The sequence below is a fragment of the Pristiophorus japonicus genome, chromosome 7 (genome assembly GCF_044704955.1).
Source record: "Pristiophorus japonicus isolate sPriJap1 chromosome 7, sPriJap1.hap1, whole genome shotgun sequence".
NCBI lineage: Eukaryota > Metazoa > Chordata > Chondrichthyes > Pristiophoridae > Pristiophorus > Pristiophorus japonicus.
In genome coordinates, this window is record NC_091983.1 from 51,730,126 (window position 1) to 51,750,361 (window position 20,236).

At 39.6% G+C, this 20,236-nt stretch overlaps 1 protein-coding gene across 1 annotated transcript; it reads left to right on the forward strand.

Moving 5' to 3' along the window:
* The first annotated feature begins 544 nt into the window (after window positions 1-544).
* Window positions 545-20,007, forward strand: colec11 (collectin sub-family member 11). Its single transcript, XM_070884357.1, has 7 exons — window positions 545-599; window positions 1,993-2,148; window positions 8,041-8,112; window positions 11,958-12,029; window positions 12,356-12,409; window positions 12,508-12,603; window positions 19,598-20,007. Exons 2-7 carry the CDS (start codon window positions 2,019-2,021, stop codon window positions 20,005-20,007), a joined length of 834 nt encoding a protein of 277 aa, XP_070740458.1. The 5' UTR covers window positions 545-599; window positions 1,993-2,018.
* The last annotated feature ends 229 nt before the right edge of the window (window positions 20,008-20,236 follow it).

Sequence of the window (20,236 nt, forward strand, 5' to 3'; positions counted from 1 at the left end):
AAACAGCTGAAGCTGGACCATGATCTGGGAGTGCTGAAAATGTTACCATGGGAAAAAAAAAATCATAAACATCAGATGTTGGGGAAAACAGTGGTTCAATCCAAATTATGTTGCTAAAACTTTGCACCATGGAAAGCCAAGAAAATGTCAGTAAAACCCTTGGTAATTTGCCAGACAGAAAAAAAAATTCAACTTAAACACCCTGCCGCAGGAGAAATCACTAAGAATTTACTGCCATTCATATTGCAAGGGTCATTTACATGTACCATGGAAAAAGTTTGACATAGAAACAAAAGTCTTAAAAAAAAATGCAACAAATATTAAAGATATTTTTTGCACTATTCTGGCTTGCATTTTCCCATAGTCTCCAGCTGCAAGCTTCCCAGCTGACATTTGTCAAACAGGATGCTATTTATGGGTCATGCTTACAATTTTGCTCTTTGATTTGCTGAGCTGGTTCCCTGGGCAGGCTATATCAACCAGTCCAGCTAAAAAACTGTCAAACATTGGTAAACAAGAGCGGCAATAAAGTTCATCCGTGTGATGGGAGAGCAGGCTCAGGATGATTCCTCGCTCACTGCTCTGCCTTCCATCATAAGGTAAGAAGAGTTTTCAGCATGCTTTTGGTTTCATACTTAGTTAAATGTCTGCAATATTAATTTCCAAATGACAGTCCTTGTTCCTGGCTGTTAGAAGGAAGAGGAGGCACATTGGCGAAAGACCGTAAGGACTAACAGATTTATTTCAGCAGTTACTAAAGCTTTGGAATTTTGATGTGCTAAAATATTAGCCATTTTCCAAGAATTAACTGGTGATAGACTTTTTTTATGAACTGCTCAAAACATTTTGAGAACTAGTGGATTTTGTTTAATTTTAACCAGTAAAATGACATTCTGATCGTAATTTTAAATAGCTAAAGGCTTTTTCCAGTTTTAGTTGTAGAATTGTTAAACTGAGGTATTCAGTCTGTCTGATGTATGGTTGATAGACACACTGTTTTAATTTAGCAATTATCATTATTCTGTTCATGTCATTTACTCACCAGTTTAGGGATACAACATTTTATAGATTGAAAAATCAAAGTGAAGAGCTATGTCCCATCGTGCAAGGCACTGGTTGAAATGTTAAAGATCAGGTAAATTCAGAAGGAGTCATAAGAACATAAGATCAAAAGAAATAGGAGCAGGAGTAGGCCATACAACCCCTCGAGTCATTCAATAAGATTATGGCTGATTCTGATCTTGGCCTCAACTCCACTTTCCTGCCTGTTCCCCATAACCCTTGACTCCCCTCTAGTTCAAGAATCTGTCTATCTTAGCCTTGAATATTTAGATCTTTAGGACCTTGTGGTAGTCTGCTGTGGGACACAATCCTGGGCAGTGCGGAACTTCTGCCTACGTTCTGGATGTGCCCTTGTTGTGCAGGCACGCATAGCATTGGGGCAAGGGTGGGGGTGGCGGAGAGGGGTGGGGGGGCGGGGAGATGTAGAACTGGTGGCACGCTGGTGGATGACATCATCTCGCCAGTCCTTTCTCATGTTGTGACATCTGCTCTGAAGGGGACAAGCGCAAGAAGCACACACCACCACTTATGGTGAAAGTTTGATGAAAAGAAATGGGGATAAAGACCTGGCATAACTGAGCCCCAAATCCACCCCCCCACTAAGATCAGGTGGTTTTTCATGCTTCCACAACTGAGGAATATCAGGGGTTAGGTAAATCCAAACATGGAAAGAAAAATCCTGAAGATTGTTGGAATAAAGAAGATCGAAAACAGTGCTGCAGATTTGAAGATATGCAGCAGTGGGTGGGGGGGGGGGATACGTTAGTATAGGAGATGGAGTAGTAAGTTTTACTTTTAACACAATGAGCCTGCAGGGAGAAGAAGCGTGTGGAAGACAATTTTAAACACTGCTTGTATTTAACAAGTTAAAATGTGTTTGTTTCATCTCACTACTATGATGGTTATTTATGAAAGAATTTTTGTCTTTAGGAGTCAATGAACCTTTTGTGGACATTATGAACAGCGGACTGTTTTTACTTGTGTTCCTAATTGGCCTGCTGTTCCTGTCCTTGCTCAGATCTGGAGAATCTCAACATATAGCAGACGAATCATGCTCAGTACAGATCCTAGTCCCTGGTCTGAAAGGTAGATGTATATTCAATTTAAAATGTTGTGATTTGTGAAGTACAATAGTCTGTATTTTATTACTGTTGCATTTCTCACTAAATTGTATTAGATTACATTAGTACTATAATTGATGCCTTTATATCTCATCGGGTGCAAAACAAGAGTCGTATTTTTCTCATCAGCAATGGTGCAGGGTTTTTACAGGGTTTAGCAAATGAAGGTGGACAGGGATTCCCTGATGACTTGTTCAGTAAACCCAATGCCCAATAGTGCATTAAGAAATACAGATAAAAGTGCAGTTCCTTATCTGTGCTGAGTTAGTTGATCTTAGCCAAGGCAGCAGGAGAATTGAGAAAGCCACTACAGCCTGTTCCTGATCACTATCCAATGAGCCCTACTGGAAGGTGTGTGGATGTTGGCTGAGGACAGGACTGAGTTCAACTGTAATACCTTCTCACAGTTGAATAGCCTGCCGACAATCATTGTCAGTTACGCTGGAACTTGGAATGTTCTATTCAAAGAGCATCTTCATCAATGGCGGCACTCAGCCCATCCTGCCTGCGTCAATGCTAACTTCAGATTGGAGATATCTAATCCTATATACCCAAAATATTTTTCCTCCCAGTGATGATCTAATTCCTTCTTAAATGCTGTGATTCATTTGGCTTCAGTAACTCTTTGCATGAAAAATGTCTTCTAACCACTCCCTTTACGCTGTTACTATTAATCTTAAATGTAATATTTTCTCTTAAAAACTGTTCTGAAATGGCAGCCTAGGTTTTGTGCTCGAGTCCATAGTGGGATGTAAACTCACAACCTTCTGACTCAGTGGGAAGAATACAGCTGGTTGATCCAAGCTGACACTCATCCCTAGTAAATCTGCATTGCACCTTTTCTATGGTTTCAATATCCTTTCTATAATTGCGTGCCTACAACTGTACTCTAACCAATAAATTCACCATCATCTCCTTTTCTTTGTAATTTTCCACCTGCAATTCTACTTTTAAAAACATGTATTCATACCCATATCTCTGCCCCTATTCCATTGAGAATTTTACTTAATTAGGTTATATTCCCATTCTGTTTGTTTCCCCAAAATGCACAATTATATTGAACTATACTTGCCACAGTTCTGTCCATTTACCCAACTTGCATTTATCCTCCTGTTTTCTTGCTCGCAGTTAACCATGCCTCCTAATTTAGTGGTTCCAGAAAATGTTCATATATATCTCTCTCATCATCATCATCATAGGCAGTCCCTCGAGTCGAGGATGACTTGCTTCCACACCAAAATGTTCACAGGTGTTTCAATGAAAGACCTAATATTCCAGATCCCAAACTAAATCTTGAAGAGTGGAAGATGCCTGTGATTTTTTTTAACGTGTGTTGGTCGTTGCACACCAGCCACCACACAGGCTTGACAGAGCTAGGTCTTGGTCCAGTGGCAAGGATTAACCAAGACGATTGGAGACCAGCTTTGCTGCATGGACCCAGTGCGCACACATATCGCAGTGTGAGCTGGGCCGTGCTACCCCTGGGCCCTCGCCTCTTCTGGGCCCCGAACTCACGCCTCTCCTTGGCCCCAATCATGTCCTTCTACAATCTCTCACCGTTCCTTCTCCTTGACCTCGCCGCTACTGCAGTATCTGCCCACACTGCAATCAGTGACCTGGATCTTGGTGATGTCCAATCCAGTCACCCTCTTTGCTGCCGTTGCTCTCTTGCTCCAGCACGTGCTGCTTCCTGGAGTGATATACTGCCACGCTGTTCCTTCCGCTCCCTAGCCTGCTCCGAAGGTGCTCGCAGGCTGGGGGCCGCACATATCTGTCTATGCCCATGCCAAAACCATTTATGCTCATGGAGGAGTCTTAACACAGATCCTAGGAACACACCAACCTGAGAAATATCCATTTACATGGATCCATTTGACCGTGTTCCCTTAATACCTTACTCTTTGCAATAAATCTCTTATGTAGCACTTATGAAATGCTTTTTGAAAGTCCAGATACATCATATCCACTACTTATCCTATACTCAATAATTTTCGTGAAGAATTTGATTAAGTTAGAGAAGCATGAACTACCTTTTAGAAATTCACATTGACTGTCCCTAATTAGCTTGTGCCTTTCAAAGAGTGCACTAATGTTATCTCATCATTGTCTAGCAGCTGTGGCAGAAACTGTGGTTCTCGTATTGGACTGTACAGCTACCAAGAACTCATGCTCAGAGTGGAAGCAAGTCTTCCTCGATCCCGAGGGACTGCCTATGATGAACAGTTTGCCTGCATGTATAACTGATCTATAATTATCTGGCTTATTATCCCTTTCCCCTTTTCTGAACAGGGGAGTATAATTTGCCACCCTCCAGTATAATTCTTGTTTTCAAAACATTTTGGTCAGTTATGGTTAGTACTACTATTATTTCATCACTGACCCCCTCTTCCCCCCACCCCACCACCCAATTATTCTGGAATGTAGACCATCTGAGCTTGATGGTTTTTCAACCTTAAGTCCTATTAACCTGTTTAATACAGTTTCCTTTTGATATTTAAAAAGCAATTAGTGCTTTCTCCACACTCTCTTTTGTACTCATGGAGTTTCCTTTCATCCTTCTCTGCCATTCTTTTATTCTCTACTATAAGATTACACTCTTTTCCCTTAGTGGCCCCACCTCTTCTTTGGACTTATTTTTATGTGTGATATCCCTATAAATGTCTTTTTTTATTACGCTTTATGTTGCCGGATAGTCTTTTTTCAAACTGTATCAGCCCTTCTTATCTCCCATTGTTTTTCTCCAGCTTTTGATATTTTCTCAAGTTTTCTTATCATTATATTTTTTAATTTGTCTTGCTTAGACTTTATTCCTGACCTAAACTCCTTATTCATCCATGGAATTTTGACCTTTGCCACAGCCCACGTAGTCCTGGTCAGAATGTTCTTTTAGTCTATACTCTATGCATTGTCGGCCAGCTGGTTTATCTGCTAATTTTCCTGTCCGGTTAATCTGGATTTGATCATTGTTCTAAAATGTTCTTTCCCAATTGAACATCTTGGCTATTTTTTTTCTTAATCTATTCTGACTGTAAGCCCAATTGTTATAATCACTGGCTGCTAAATGTTCTTTTATCCTCAGTATGCTAGTCCTAGTTCAATACCCAGTATCGAATCTCGTACTGCATCTGCTCCTTGACTTTCCCATAACATACTGACTTCGGAAACAGTCCGAATGTATTCTATGAACTCTTCCCCATTTTTGACCATTTTTCATGTTGTGCTAGTCCACTTTTGAATAATGAAGCCCGCACAACCCCCCACCCCCATCATTACAACCCTATTACTTCTACAAACCTATTTGAATTTTGTTCTTTGCTTCTTTCTCACTGTTTGATAGTCTATAATGCCATCCAGTGTTGCTTCACGGCTGTTATTATTTTCAGTTTAATCCAGAGAAACTTGGTCTGAACATCACCCTTTGACTCAGAGAACAAGTCGCCAACACTAAAATAATGAGAGCAATGTCTGTGTGCAATATTCAAACATGTTGCAGTGAGAAGGGTGCAATGGTCAGGACATGTAGATTGTATGGCTGGAGATTGATACCTCAAACGTCAATGGAATGGGCCCTAGCTGGGAAAAGATCATGTAGATGATAGCAGCTGAGATGGTGGAACAGCTTACTGTTGAGTAGAGGCATTGAGCTCATGACTAGCAACATGACAGGAACATGAAGTGTGAAGGAAAAATGAAGAAATAACTGAGTAGAATGAGAAAACACAGCTGGGCGCCTTGCATAATGATAATAGTGGTATCTTAATTATGAAAATTAATGGAACTATTTTTGGAGGCACCAAATCCAAACATCAGTCTAAAAATTAAATTTAAATGCTACTTTTAAAAACCAATGCCATTTCTTTTAACCAAAGATCTATTCTTTACATGTGTAATGTCTGTAAAATGATTATTGTTGTTTAGATGTATAAGTCTAGTTAGCTCGTTTCTACATCGGGTGGCTGAGGTAATATTGACACTGTATATTTTAAAAGTGGAATTCCCATCCATCCCAGGAGGCCTGTGATAGTAATTAAAATCAAGGGTTCAAGCACTAATGGTTTGATTCCTAATCTGATTAATTACCCTGCAATGTACACGTAGCAGATTACATTTGCAATAGGTGATAGTGATTAGGCGATAGTGTGCAGGCAATACAGTTTATATTCCATTGTGATAATTGGACTGTAGTGTAGTACAGAATATATTGCCAATAAGTGAGTAATCACAATGTCTCACACAGGTGACAGATTGTACTCCTGATGTGGGAATAATTGCAGAATAATTGGGAATCGGCAATAGTGAGTACATTTCCCAGCATTTATTTAGCATTTTTACACAACTTATATTGATGTAAGAATGCAAAATAAAGAGCATGTTAACTTAAACAAGAGGTTTTCTAGCTAAAAAAACAAAATACTGCAGATACTGGAAATCTAAGAGAGAAAATGCTGGAAACATTCTGCAGGTCAAGCACGATCTGTGAAGAGAGGAAGGTAGGGTTAATGGGTGACGACCTTTCATCAGAACCAGATTTCTAGTTACTTCTCTCTGAACAGACAGTTAGGTTGTTTTACCCTTTTGGGACTATGGGTTGGCCAGAAAAGCTCCCATAAAAATAAGATGCTCCGACTGCTCACAGGAGTGACTGAGCAGGCAAACCAGCCTAGATGCAGGATCTCCTTAAAATCAGCTCTGTGGAAAGCTCAAAGGAAGGAGGCATTCAAATCCCTATGGTATGAATTAATGTGGAAATCATTTAAAAAAGAGGCCCCATTGTCTGAGGCCATCTCATTGAATGTTTCATCTGGTTATCAGCTGTAGCACTCTTGCCTCTGAGTGAGAAGGTTGTGAGTTCAAAGCCCCACTCCAGGGACTTGAGCACAAAAAATCTTTGCTGCTTCTCCTGTGTAGTACTGATGGAGCACTGCACTGTCTTTCAGATGAGACGTAAAACTGAAGCCCCATCTGCCCTCTTGGGCGGACGTGAAAGATCCCATAGCACTATTTCGAAGAAGAGCAGGGGCGTTATCCCTGGTGTTCCGGCCAATATTTATCCCTCAACCAACATCACTAAAAACAGATTATCTGGTCATTATCACATTGCTTGCTGTGCACAAATTGGGGCCGCCTTTCCCACATTACAACAGTGACTACATTTCAAAAAGTACTTCATTGGCTGTAAAGTGCTTTGGGACATCCTGGGGTCATGAAAGGTGCTATATAAATGCAAGCTCTTTCTTTTTCCTTTTTCTGAATCACACCCATGGTGGGGGGAAAAAAGTGTATTTTATTTGTCGGGCAATTTTAAACTTTTCAATTTATTGCTTGGTATTGTTGAGTGGCCAAGTATTGCAGATACATTTCTTGAAAGGACTAATTCCTGTTTTTGAGGTATGTTCAATAAAAGAACATAATAATTGCTTATGCATTTGGGAAGATTGTAAGTGATTCTTTTTTTAAGTTTTAGGAGGTGAAGGATGCTAGTGTTGGAGAGTGGAACTCTTTCTCTTTTGGGTATGCAGTGTAAGCATCAAGCACTCTCAGGTCAGGTCTAACACCACCAGATGCAGAGTAAAGCTCCCTCTACTCTGCCCCAACAATGTACCCACCACCCCCATCCGAACCTCAGAAAAGTAACCCCTGCTGCATTAATGTGGTATTTTTGCGAATTCCAACACCAACTATCCTATGGCATCTCTGATTGAGATTGCCACCTACGTGCTGTTTAGTAATGATGTTTGAAGTTATTCTGGGTCAGGAGATAGCGAGGATTATATTTACATACAGACATGTTGTATTATTTCCGTGCAACTATTTTGCGGATGAGGATGATGCTGTCACGGTTTACATTCTGTTCCAGGTGAACCTGGGGAAAAGGGGCAGAAAGGAGAGCCCGGAAGGTTAGGAAAAGTTGGCCCACTTGGACAACCAGGTAACTTAAAAATGGTTTTCTGCAATTAGTTGAATATCTAATTCATAAATATTTTGCTAAATGTCTTCCCTCCATCTACAAAATTAGCTCAACAGCTTACTGTTAAGAGTGGTGACTGAAATGTGCCTTCAGCATGCTGCCAGCACTGCATCGACATATCTGGTTTAAAAACTACTCTGCCCACTGATTCAGATGAGAGACTATTTTACAACTTGTTATTATAATACTTCATTCTTCCTGGAACATGATCTGTAGCACATATGCTCTCTAGCGACCTGCTAAGCTGCTTAAACATATGTGAAGTACTACAACAAAATAAAAGAAACAAAAAGAAAAGAGAAACAAAAGGGGAAAAAAATTAAAATGGATGTAATTTCACACCTGATTTTTTTTCATATGGTGTGTCCCCGATCTGGGTTTTGGGTGGAGCTGGTGAGTGGGCTCGGCATTAAAAGAAGAAAATTAGGGTAGGTTTTGCTCTAGTTGTTAATGATAACAAGTAAATGTGACTAAACGGCTGACCAGATTCTCGAAGGCAGCTCACACGATGAACTCATAGCTAACAAGTGACATGTATGGGCGATGAAGTTGTAAGTGTATTTTTTTCAATATAAATAGATTTAAATGTAAATCTTTGTCAAGATTGACACCCAAAGCTAGGTTGGGTGAGAATTACTGCTATCAGGAGTTCGGCTAGGTTGTAGGTTTGCAAAATGTTTGGGTGATTTCTATTAAACTTTGCACATTCTAATTTTGTCACTGCTAATTTAGGTGCTGGAGAAGTGTGAAAACATCATTATTGGAGAGGAGTCATGAATGGCTGGGTTTATGTAATTACTGTTATTGAATTCCTGTTTTACATATTTGACAGGATTTGACAGGACCTTTTGGATTGGCAGGTGGAAAATATCTAAATAATCATGAGAAAGTGTTTCTTTCTAAAATAATCAAATATACTTGTTCGTGATGAACTAGTTGGCAGCAAATTTGTTGACACAGACTAATTCACTGAGTTGTAAACACTGAGAATGAGATTGAATCTTTTTTCATTTAAAGCCCTTACCAGCTGTTGGAGGCACACTTTAATCCCATCTGTATGGAACTGGTTCTAATCAAAGTCTCTAGGATTGGCTCAGTTAACTAAAAATGAATGATATTAGAATTCTTGAAAGGAGGTGCCAACTTCATGAAAAGTATTGCACTATTTTTTCATCCGTTTCTAAACACACACAGACATAAAATATCACATCAAAATGTCTCTGTCACTGAATGATATCATGGTAAAAGAATCACTGGCTCTTCTCCCTCCTCAAACAAAGAAATCAAGAAACCATCACATATTTAATTGCTGACACTGAAAATTGTGTGAACTTAATTTTTTCCTTTCTTTACATGACAAACCCTAATACAACATTACACATTTTACATTGACACAGGACTTGTTTGTAAAATGACATATAAAATTCTAACATTGAGTATTAATGCATATTATTTCAATCAGTCTGTACAGGTTCTGGGAATGAAGAGACAGTTCTAAGTAAAGCATCAATTCAGCCTCTAACATGTTCATTTTTGTCTTCAATGTATCCATTTTGTTATTTTATCTTACTGTCAAGTTATTGTGAGTGAAGTGCAAAACATATCTTTCCTACTATAAGCATGAGTACTATCTACACGATGCACTACAGCAACTTGCCAAGGCTTCTTTGGCAGCACCTCCAAAGCCACTGAAGGACAAGGGCAACTGGCACATGGGAACACCACCAAGGTCCCCTCAAAATCACACACCATCCTGACTTGGAAATATATCACTGTTCCTTTATTATCATTGGTTCAAAATCCTGGAACTCTCTACCTAACAGCACTGTGGGAATACCTTTACTTCACGGACTGCAGCAGTTCCAGAAGGCAGCTCACCACTACCTCCTCGAGAGAAATTAGGGATGGGCAATAAATGCTGGCATTGCCAGCAACACCCACATCCCATGAATGAATTTAAAAAATCTATTTCTTCTGGTGGGGGAATCAAGAACGAGAGAAAATAATCTTAAAATTAAAGCTTGTAAGAGGATGATCAGGAAGTTTAGTGGAAATATTAAATTTTCTGCTCCAAAAGACTCTGGATACTGGGACAATTGGAGCTTTCAAAACTAAGATTGCTAGATTTTTGTTAAGAGTGTCAAACAATATGGAGTTAAGGCGGGTGAATAGAGTTTAGGTACAGGTCAGCCATGATCTAATTGAATGGCGGAGCAGACTTCAGGGGGTGAATGGCCTACTGATGTTCAAAAGAACTTGAAAACATTTTAACAAGGATTCCATTATTGCAACTAGTGTCATGCTTAATGGCGTTATCCATTTATGGCAAATGTGTTTTAAAAAAAACCTCCAGTGGCATATTCCCACAGGCTCAGAAATTGGCTTCGTACCAATTCCTTTTTCCCAGTGCCTGTAGACGGCTTTGCAGAAAATTACATCCTTTCTGTGGGTATTATGTTGAATTTAGGTTAATATTGAAATATAGAGCACTAATCCTATCGTGACTATATATACTAAATGAATATGAATCCTACATATTTGCGTATCAGGTTGGGATATTTAAATGTGCTTGTTGTTGACCTGATTAATCTGAAAATAATTATTCACCATGATCTTTTGAATTCAGAAAATGACCAATTTCCCACAAGCTGTGCTTCTTGTTTGTACCTCCCAAGCAGTGCTTAACAGCCACTGCATGTCACATGGACATAAATTAATCTTCAATCTGTCATTAGCTCATCCACTATAACATGGTTTGTTTTAATGAACACTGCTTGTAAGTGGTCAGGCCTGTGTTTAGAATAAAGGACAGGAGGTCACACACTAACATAGGTCAGCCAGGGAATGAATTCAATGACTAACTGGTTATTCTATGTGTTTATATTTATTTGTATTTATGGATCAAATGTCAGTTTTTGAAATGTTTCTGTTTAAATCTGTGAGAACCTCCAAAGTTTTGGAACAAAAGTTCAAACCTCAGCATTTGCTACTTTTTAACAGAAATGTAGAGGGCCTGCCAGTGGAGTGATGATTACACCACCCCCCTCTTTAAAACACTATAATATTGTTGCTCGTGAATATGATCATTACATTACTATAATTTTAGCTTAAAATAGAGCAGGTAAAGCACAGGGCCCTGTCACACAACATCCTGACTTGGACATATATCACCAATCCTTCATTGTTGCTGGACCAATATCCTGGAATTCTCTACCTAACACCATTCTGGGTGTACCCTCAACACAAGAGTTGCAGCAGTTCAAGGAGGTGGCACCACCACCACTAGGGCAACTAGAGAAGGTAAATAAAAGTACAACTTCGCCTGCATCGTTCACATTCTTTTCTTTATTGAAACCAGCTCACACCATCTACAAGAAAAGCTTTGATTGGACACATGTCAACTGCTGTTAATTTTTAACACATCAATCTATATCATCTACATAATTTCTGGAAATCTCCATATAGTTTTCTAATTGATCTTCATCACAGACAATAGATCAGTGGATCACCTGCCTAACTTAACTTCCTCGCGTGCATGTACGACAAAATTGTGCGGGGCTATATATTTTTGATGACTAGGTCGAAATTCATTTTTATTGTTTGGATTTTTACAGGTGTTTTCGGGGTGTGGGGGGTATCACATTTCTCATATGTCTTATTTTCTTCAAAACCACAAAACAGTGTTCTTGATAATAACATGTATTTATGAAATTTTGAGGGAGTGAAGGGATTAATCCCATGAAGTAATGTGAAATAAAGCAGTTGGAAAGATTTTGTTGAAAAATCTACAACTTTTCTTTTTTCAGGACCTATCGGTGAAAAAGGCCTAAAAGGTGCAATGGGTCGCCATGGCAAAATAGGTCCAGTTGGGTTAAAAGGTATTTTTATATTCTTGTTGCTATTGTAAAAAAAATCATTGGCAAACAATCCAACTGAACAGCTGTGTGGATTTTATACCTCTTCTAGCCAAACACAATTTTCTATGATACAACTTTCCCATCTCATTTTTCCTCATTAATCATTGTTTTACACCTATCAAAGTGACTATCTCCACCCTCTTTCAAACTATGATTAGGTCATAGGTGGAATATTGTGGGCACTTTAAGAGTTATGCCAAGGCTAAGGAAAGGGTTCAGAAGAAATGAAAATGATACCAGGAAGTAGAAACCTGAGAATCTGAAACTCTTATTTCTTAACTTATCAGGAAACAAAGGAGCCACTGGTGAAGTAGGACTAAAAGGGGAAAACGGAGATCCAGGTAGAGTCATCAGAACTTCTATTGGGTATAATTCTGCTTTATGTCAAGTCTGCTTCTTTAATTCTGTGCCTGAATAATATTCTGTATGATCTCCTCAGGCTTACCTTGTGAATGTGGCCAACTGAGAAAGGTAATTGGTGAGATGGACATCCTTGTGACACAGTTAACAAATGAACTAAATTTCATTAAAAATGGTAAGTTTGATCATTTATACTAGGACCTCTTTGCTATAGCATTAAAAGGTCAATAACATTTCATCTCTTACCATCAGATGAAATTTACTTTGTCTTACAGAGCAGATGATCAACCAGTCATTAATCTTTCAAACTGGAACAATTGCAAAGTGCAGGCATGCAGGCATACGGCAGTAATCCGCTAGTTTATAAGCATTATGGCTCAACAAGAAATTGTACACTTGTTAAATATATTGGGGTAGAGTTTCTGCTTTGGGTGCAAATTGCACTTAAAATTTCACTGTTTTTTCGAAATGAAGTAAAAGTTCAAGTTTCTGCCCAAATGCATTTGCATAGCCACAAGCGTAAAATCTTCCATGAACCAGTACAATTGGGCAATGTAATCGAAAGTAATTGTGCTTTATTTCTTGCATTTACAAATATTCATTGATGTATTTAAGAGTGGAGCTTGGTGCAGTTTTATTAATACATATGGATAATGGATTTATCACAAAAAATAAGTGTCCAGTCCACTACCTGTCAGTAAACTGATTTTAAATCACCAAAAATAATGTAAGTTCCTCAGTAAGTTAAATATTTTTTAATATTTAAAAACTTTTAAAATGTGCCTACTAGTACCTGTGCACCTAAAAAATAAGCTTAATTTGAAGAGCCTTGTTGAACGGGTGCAATCATCATGTTCATCTGGGGGCGTGTTGTGGGCGCAGCTGGCTTCCAGCATGATTTTTTTAAAGATCGTGGAAACTTGATCGGACAGCTTGATGTAACATGTGTTTAAAATTCTATGATCTTTTGCATTGGTTTGGCCGATTTGAACGCAAACTAGTGGAAACTCTAGTCCATAAAGTTTTATGGATCGTACCGATAGTCAGATGATCCTGATTTAAATGATAGAATGATAACATTTTACAGCATAGAAGAAGGCCATTTGGCCCATGCCAGCTCTCTGAAAGGGCAATTCACTTAGTCACATTCACCTTAGCCTTTTGTTTATTCGTTCCTGGATGTGGGCGTCGTTGGCAAAGCCAGCATTTATTGCCCATCCCTATAACTGAGTGGCTTGCTAGGCCATTTCAGAGAGCAGTTAAAGTCAACCACATTGATGTGGGTCTGGAGTCACATATAGGCCAGACCGGGTAAGGATGGCAGATTTCCTTCCCTCAAGGACATTAGTGAACCAGTAGTTTCATGGTCACCATTACTGATACTAATCTTTTATTCCAGATGTATTTAATTAACTGAATTGAAATTCCCCAGCTGTGTTGGGATGTCATTATCCCAGGCCTCTTGATTACTAATCCAGTAACATAACCACTATGCTACCGTACCCTATTTATCAACTTCCCTTTTAAAAGTCATTATGAATACAGCTGCCAACATTATTTCTGGTAAGGTGTTCCATGTCCTAACTACATTCTGTGTAAAATTAAAAAAATCTCTCAATCTCTCCCATTCTTCTTTTGGTGATGATCTTAAATGTATGCCTTCCAGTTGCAGACTAACTGACCAGTGTAAACAATCTTTCCTGATTTATTTTAACAAAACTCTGCATAACTTTAAATACCTCCATCAGATCTCCCCTGAACCTTCTTTGGTGTAAGAGCCCAGTTGCTTGTCATAACTATAAAGGCAAGTATTATTTTGTAGAAGTTATCTGTAGAATCTCCTTACCCGTGACAGATTTCTTAATTAAGTGCCCTAACTCTGATCAATCTGAATAGATTTAATATTACCTCTTTACTTTTGTACGCTATACTCCAATTAATAAAAAGGCCTACAATCCTACATTTTTACATCTTTATCAACTTGTTCTCCCCTTTTAAAGATTTGTATAAATGATGAACTTGAACTTGCATTTATTTATAGAGCACCTTTCACAACCTCAGGATGTCCCAAAGCGCTTTACAGTCAATGAAGCACATTTGAAGTGTCATCACTGTTGGAACTCTAAGCCTCTCTGCTCCGCTACTCTTTTTAAAGTTTTATCATTAAATGTCTATGTCCTCTCCATGGGGCTCAATTTTCCCCAGCGATTTGTGCCGTTTTTTTGGAGCAGGCTGCTTTTTTTGGCCTAAGTTAAAAATCCACAGTTTCCCCAATCAATTTGCACCAGCGTAACTCAGCGTAACACAGCCTTTCAGGCGTAGTTAGGTGCAGGGACTGGGAGGGAGGAGGCCATTCAGCCTGGGATAGGGGAGGGGTAGCGGACCGGGAGGACACTCGTGGCCAGGGTCGGGCGGGAAGCAGACCGGCAAGCCCTTTGACCTGGGCTAGGGTCACATTGTGTCCCTGGTTACCGTGGCAACTCGATCTTTTTGGCACAGATCAAGGCTCCACCCACCGAGGAGACTGGACAAGCTGCGTGGCGCCAAATTCGAATTATACATCGGGGAAAGTTTGGCATTTATTTCTGGCCTAGAAAACCTGGCGTAACTCTGGCAATACGCCAGAAAACGGGCTTGGGAAAAATTGTGCCCCATGTTCTTCCTCCCAAAATGTATCACCTCAATTCACCATATTAAATTTCATCTGACATCTATTGATCTAATCTAACCTGTTTACATCCTCGTGAAGCCACTTGTTCTTGGTATTTAATCACACTCTCTGTTTCTGTATTGTGCCCCATACCCAAGTCCAATTCATATATGTAAATTATATTGAAATGAGCAACACTGATGCCTGTGGGACAATATTGTTTATATCCCTCCTGTTCAATAAACATCTAGCAAACTCTGTTGACTGTCTTTTAACCATCTTCCTAACTACTCTCTTTAATATTATGTGCCTTAATTTTGTCAAGAAACCTCCAGTGCAACATCTTGTCAAATGTCTTTTCAAAATCGATAGACACAGTAGCCGCAGCATTTCCTTTATCAGTGCACTCCATTATTTCCCTGAAGAACATAAGAACATAAGAAATAGGAGCAGGAGTAGGCCATACGGCCCCTCGAGCCTGCTCCGCCATTCAATACGATCATGGCTGATCTGATCATGGACTCAGGTCCACTTCCCTGCCCACTTCTCATAACCCCTTATCGGTTAAGAAACTGTCTATCTCAGTCTTAAATTGATTCAATGACCCAACTTCCACAGCTCTCTGGGGCAGCGAATTCCACAGATTTACAACCCTCTGAGAGAAGAAATTGCTCCCAATCTCAGTTTTAAAATGGGCGAAGAATTCTATTAAATTTGCCATACATAACTTGCTTTTTACAAATCTATGTTGGCTATACTCAATTAACCCACATTTTTCTGGATTATAATTAATTTGACCTTGTATTATGGCCTCTAAAAGCTTATCCACTATTGATGTTGGAATGAATGGTCCATAATGATGGCTTTCTCAATTTTTGAATGGAGACATTACATTGCCAACTCTCCAGTCCTACAGTACAACTTCCATATTGAGGCATGTTTGCAAGATTATGGTCAGAACCCCTGCTTTGTATTGCAATTGAAAACAAAATTCAGTAAATGGGATGATTGACTTTCTCAGTCTCTTTAACATGCTAGAGATAATGGTGTATTTTTTGTATTTTCTTGCATTACCAGCAGTTGTAATACTTTAAAATAAATCTAGGTCATTTAATAGCTGGTTAAAATTCACAAACTTGTGGAGTTCCAAGGATAATCTCTCAAGAAAAATATATTCCAGTGAGGAGGAAAGGGTGTAAAAGAAAAGATACCATCCATGGCTAACTAAAGAAATAAAGGACAGTATCAAATTAAAAACAAGGGCATACAAAGTGGCCAAAACTAGTCAGAGGACAGAAGACGGGGAAGCTTTTAAAAGCCAGCAAAGAATGACTAAAAAAAAAATTAAGATTATGAAAGTAAACTAGCACAAAATATAAAAACAGAAAGCAAGAGTTTCTACAGGTATATAAAAAGGAAAAGAATGGCTAAAGTAAATGTTGGTCCCTTAGAGGACGAGACCGGGGAATTAGTAATGGGGAACATGGAGATGGCAGAAACTCTGAACAAATACTTTGTATCAGTCTTTACGGTAGAGGGCACTAAAAAATATCCCAACAGTGGATAGTCAAGGGGCTTTCGGGGGGGAGGAACATAACACAATCACAATCACTAAGGAGGTGGTACTCAGTAAGATAATGGGACTAAAGGCGGATAAATCCCCTGGACCTGATGGTTTGCATCCTACGGTCTTAAGAGAAGTAACGGCAGGGATAGTGAATGCATTAGTTGTAATTTACCAAAATTCCCTGGATTCTGGAGAGGTCCCAGCAGATTGGAAAACTGCAAATGTAACGCCCCTATTTAAAAAAGGAGGCAGACAAAAAGCAGGAAACTATAGCTTAACATCTGTGGTTGGGAAAATGTTGGGAGTCCATTATTAAAGAAGCAATAGCAGGACATTTGGAAAAACATAATTTAGTCAGGCAGAGTCAGCATGGAATTATGAAGGAGAAGTCATGTTTGACAAATTTGCTGGAATTTTTTGAGGATGTAATGAACAGGGTGGATAAAGGGGAACCAGTGGATGTGGTATATTTGGACTTCCAGAAGGCATTTGACAAGGTGCCACATAAAAGGTTACTGCACAAGATAAAAATTCACGGGGTTGGGGGTAATATATTAGCATGGATAGAGGATTGGCTAACTAACAGAAAATAGAGAGTCAGGATAAATGGTTAATTCTCGGGTTGGCAATCAGTAACTAGTGGGGTACTGCAGGGATCAGTGCTGGGACCCCAGCTATTTACAATCTATATTAATGACTTGGAAGAAGGGACCGAGTGTAAAGTAGCCAAGTTTGCTGATGATACAAAGATGGGAGGAAAAGTGAGGAGGACACAAAAAACCTGCAAAAGGACATAGACAGGCTAAGTGAGTGAGCAAAAATTTGGCAGCTGGAGTATAATGTTGGAAAGTGTCAGGTTATGCACATTGGCAGAAAAAAAATCAAAGCGCAAGTTATTATTTAAATGAAGAAAAATTGCAAAGTGCCGCAGTACGGCACGACCTGGGGGTACTTGTGCCTGAAACACAAATGGATAGTATGCAGGTACAGCAAGTGATCAGGAAGGCCAATGGAATCTTAGCCTTTATTGCAAAGGGGATGGAGTTTAAAGCAGGGAAGTCTTGCTACAGTTATACAGGGTATTGGTGAGGCCACACCTGGAATATTGCGTACAGTTTTGGTTTCCATATTTACAAAAGGATACACTTGCTTTGGAGGCAGTTCAGAGAAGGTTCACTCGGTTGATTCCGAAGATGAGAGGGTTGACTTATGAGGAAAGGTTGAGTAGGTTGGGCCTCTACTCATTGGAATTCAGAAGAACGAGAGGTGATCTTATTGAAACGTGTAAGATTATGAGGGGGCTTGACAAGGTGGATGCAGAGAGAATGTTTCCACTGCTAGGGAAGACTAGAACTAGGGGGCATAATCTTAGAATAAGGGGACGCCCATTTAAAACTGAGATGAGGAGAAATTTCTTCTCTCAGAGGGGTGTAAATCTGTGGAATTCACTGCCTCAGAGAGCTGTGGAAGCTGGGTCATTGAATACATTTAAGACAGAGGTAGACAGTTTCTTAACCGATAAGGGAATAAAGGATTATGGGGAGCGGGCAGGGAAGTGGACCTGAGTCCATGATCAAATCAGCCATGATCGTATTAAATGGCAGAGCAGGCTCGAGGAGCTCTATGGCCTACTCCTGCTCCTATTTTTTAAGTTCTTACTCATATTCTTATGATAATGAATTTTCAGTTTCAGCACTCAAAAGTACATCGGCACCTTGTATCTACTACGCATATTTAAAAACTAACACTAGATATTGTAACTCAGTTTTTCCAACTCAGTCCTTGCAAATTACTTCCCCTCTTCCAACCTCTTTTTCGTCTCCAACGCCCTTCAATGCATTGAAGGGTCCAACATTGTGCATCGGGGGTCTTGCACCTGAAATGCCACAGCAACATTGTCACATCACTATTGGACCATGCTACTTTCAGGCACCTCTGGCCACCTGTAAACCCAGTTTAAATACGTAAGGAAGGATCCTGAGCGTATTGCACAAGCTCTGATGGGTTTTTGTTTCTACAGCGGCCTAACCAGCCGTCCTTAAAGGGAGTGCTGAAGGTCTTGGAAAAAACACCATAGTAAGTTTTTAACACCTATCTGAATATGTCACACTAAAACTGCAGGCTGCTTGCCTCTCGGCTGTCATCCCAGCTGGCCGATTTAGCTCGTCTTCACGAGTGGCCAACTACCATTATGGGTGCGACCAGTGCCCACTTTATGCCGGTTGTCTCGGAAGACTCAGGAGCAGCAATATCACGTGGTCCTCTTGCGCATTAGTTTAGATGTGGTGGCCGGCACAAATAAACTTCAAGACCTCTTCCCCAGTTCTTCCCTTGAATGTCCATCCCAAGATTAGCCCTATGCAATCATGCTTAGTTAAATTTTCTTCCCATCGACAATGTAAGTAAACATTGGCATTTATAAAACCAATTTTCCTATTTTATATTTGCATTGGTTTTTTTGCTCTCATTAGTGACTGGAAGAAAACAGTTATTTCTGGCTATTCTCCTTGACTGGAAGCACAAATTCATCTTCAGTGTTGCTACCATATTGCCTCCTTTATTATGTTCGATCACATACATCAAAGTGGCTGAAAAAAGATATCCTGCTTTAGTTACTTGATTTGTGAATGAATTGATAAACAGTGTAGATGCTATAAAACTGCCCCACATAAACTAATTTTAAGAATATATAGATGTCACCATCAAAACATAATGCAGATAACAATCCAACAATGTGGTGGGACATTTTGCATTTATTGCGTAGGAACAAGCCTCAAATACATATTCAAATTCATTTCGATATTTTCCCTCCAGCAGCATTTGTAAAAGACATTTGAACATGGGAGTAGGCATGCCAGCTCAAATCGGAATTTGCATGGGAGAAATATGTGTCTTTGTAAAGCTGTTTATGTCTTATTAAATATAACAGAAATCAAAGTGCTCACTTTTCAGCACTGCCCTCCCCTGCAGCTGTTGCTGGAGTACGAGAGGTAGAAAATAAGATTTACCTGCTGGTGAAGGAAGAGAAGAGGTACACGGATGCCCATGAGTATTGTCGTGATCGAGGAGGACTTCTCATAATGCCAAAAGATGAGGCAACCAACAGTCTCATTGCTTCTTACATCAGCGAAGCAGGGCTCAGCAGAGTATTCATTGGCGTTAATGATCTGGAGGAGGAAGGCCAGTTTGTCTTTACAGATGGGTCACCCCTGCTGACTTTCAACAAGTGGCGAAACGGAGAACCAAACAATGCCTATGATGAAGAAGACTGTGCAGAAATGGTATCTTCTGGGGGGTGGAACGATGTCGCCTGTCATATTACAATGTATTTTGTCTGTGAATTTGATAAAGACATACCCTAATTTTGCTTGTCCTTGCGACCGGCCAACTACATTTTGAGGTGCGACCAGTGCCCACTTTACGCCGGTTGAAGATTCAAGAGCTTGAATATCATGTGGTTCTTTTGCCCATTAGTTCAGTCTAATTCAGTCAGCTTCTGATGCTGTAGCATTATATTATTCCACATCCATGATGCATAGATTAGTATTCATTTTAAAAGTTACGATGCCTCAATAGGGGATGGTTAGAACC

Excerpts from the sequence above, each read along its gene's own strand:
- colec11 (XM_070884357.1), top strand. The coding sequence starts at position 2,019 with ATGAACAGCGGACTGTTTTTACTTGTGTTCCTAATTGGCCTGCTGTTC. Across the intron at positions 12,030-12,355 it reads AGGTCCAGTTGGGTTAAAAG|GAAACAAAGGAGCCACTGGT; the intron begins GTATTTTTATAT and ends TTAACTTATCAG. Across the intron at positions 12,604-19,597 it reads ACTAAATTTCATTAAAAATG|CACTGCCCTCCCCTGCAGCT; the intron begins GTAAGTTTGATC and ends CTCACTTTTCAG.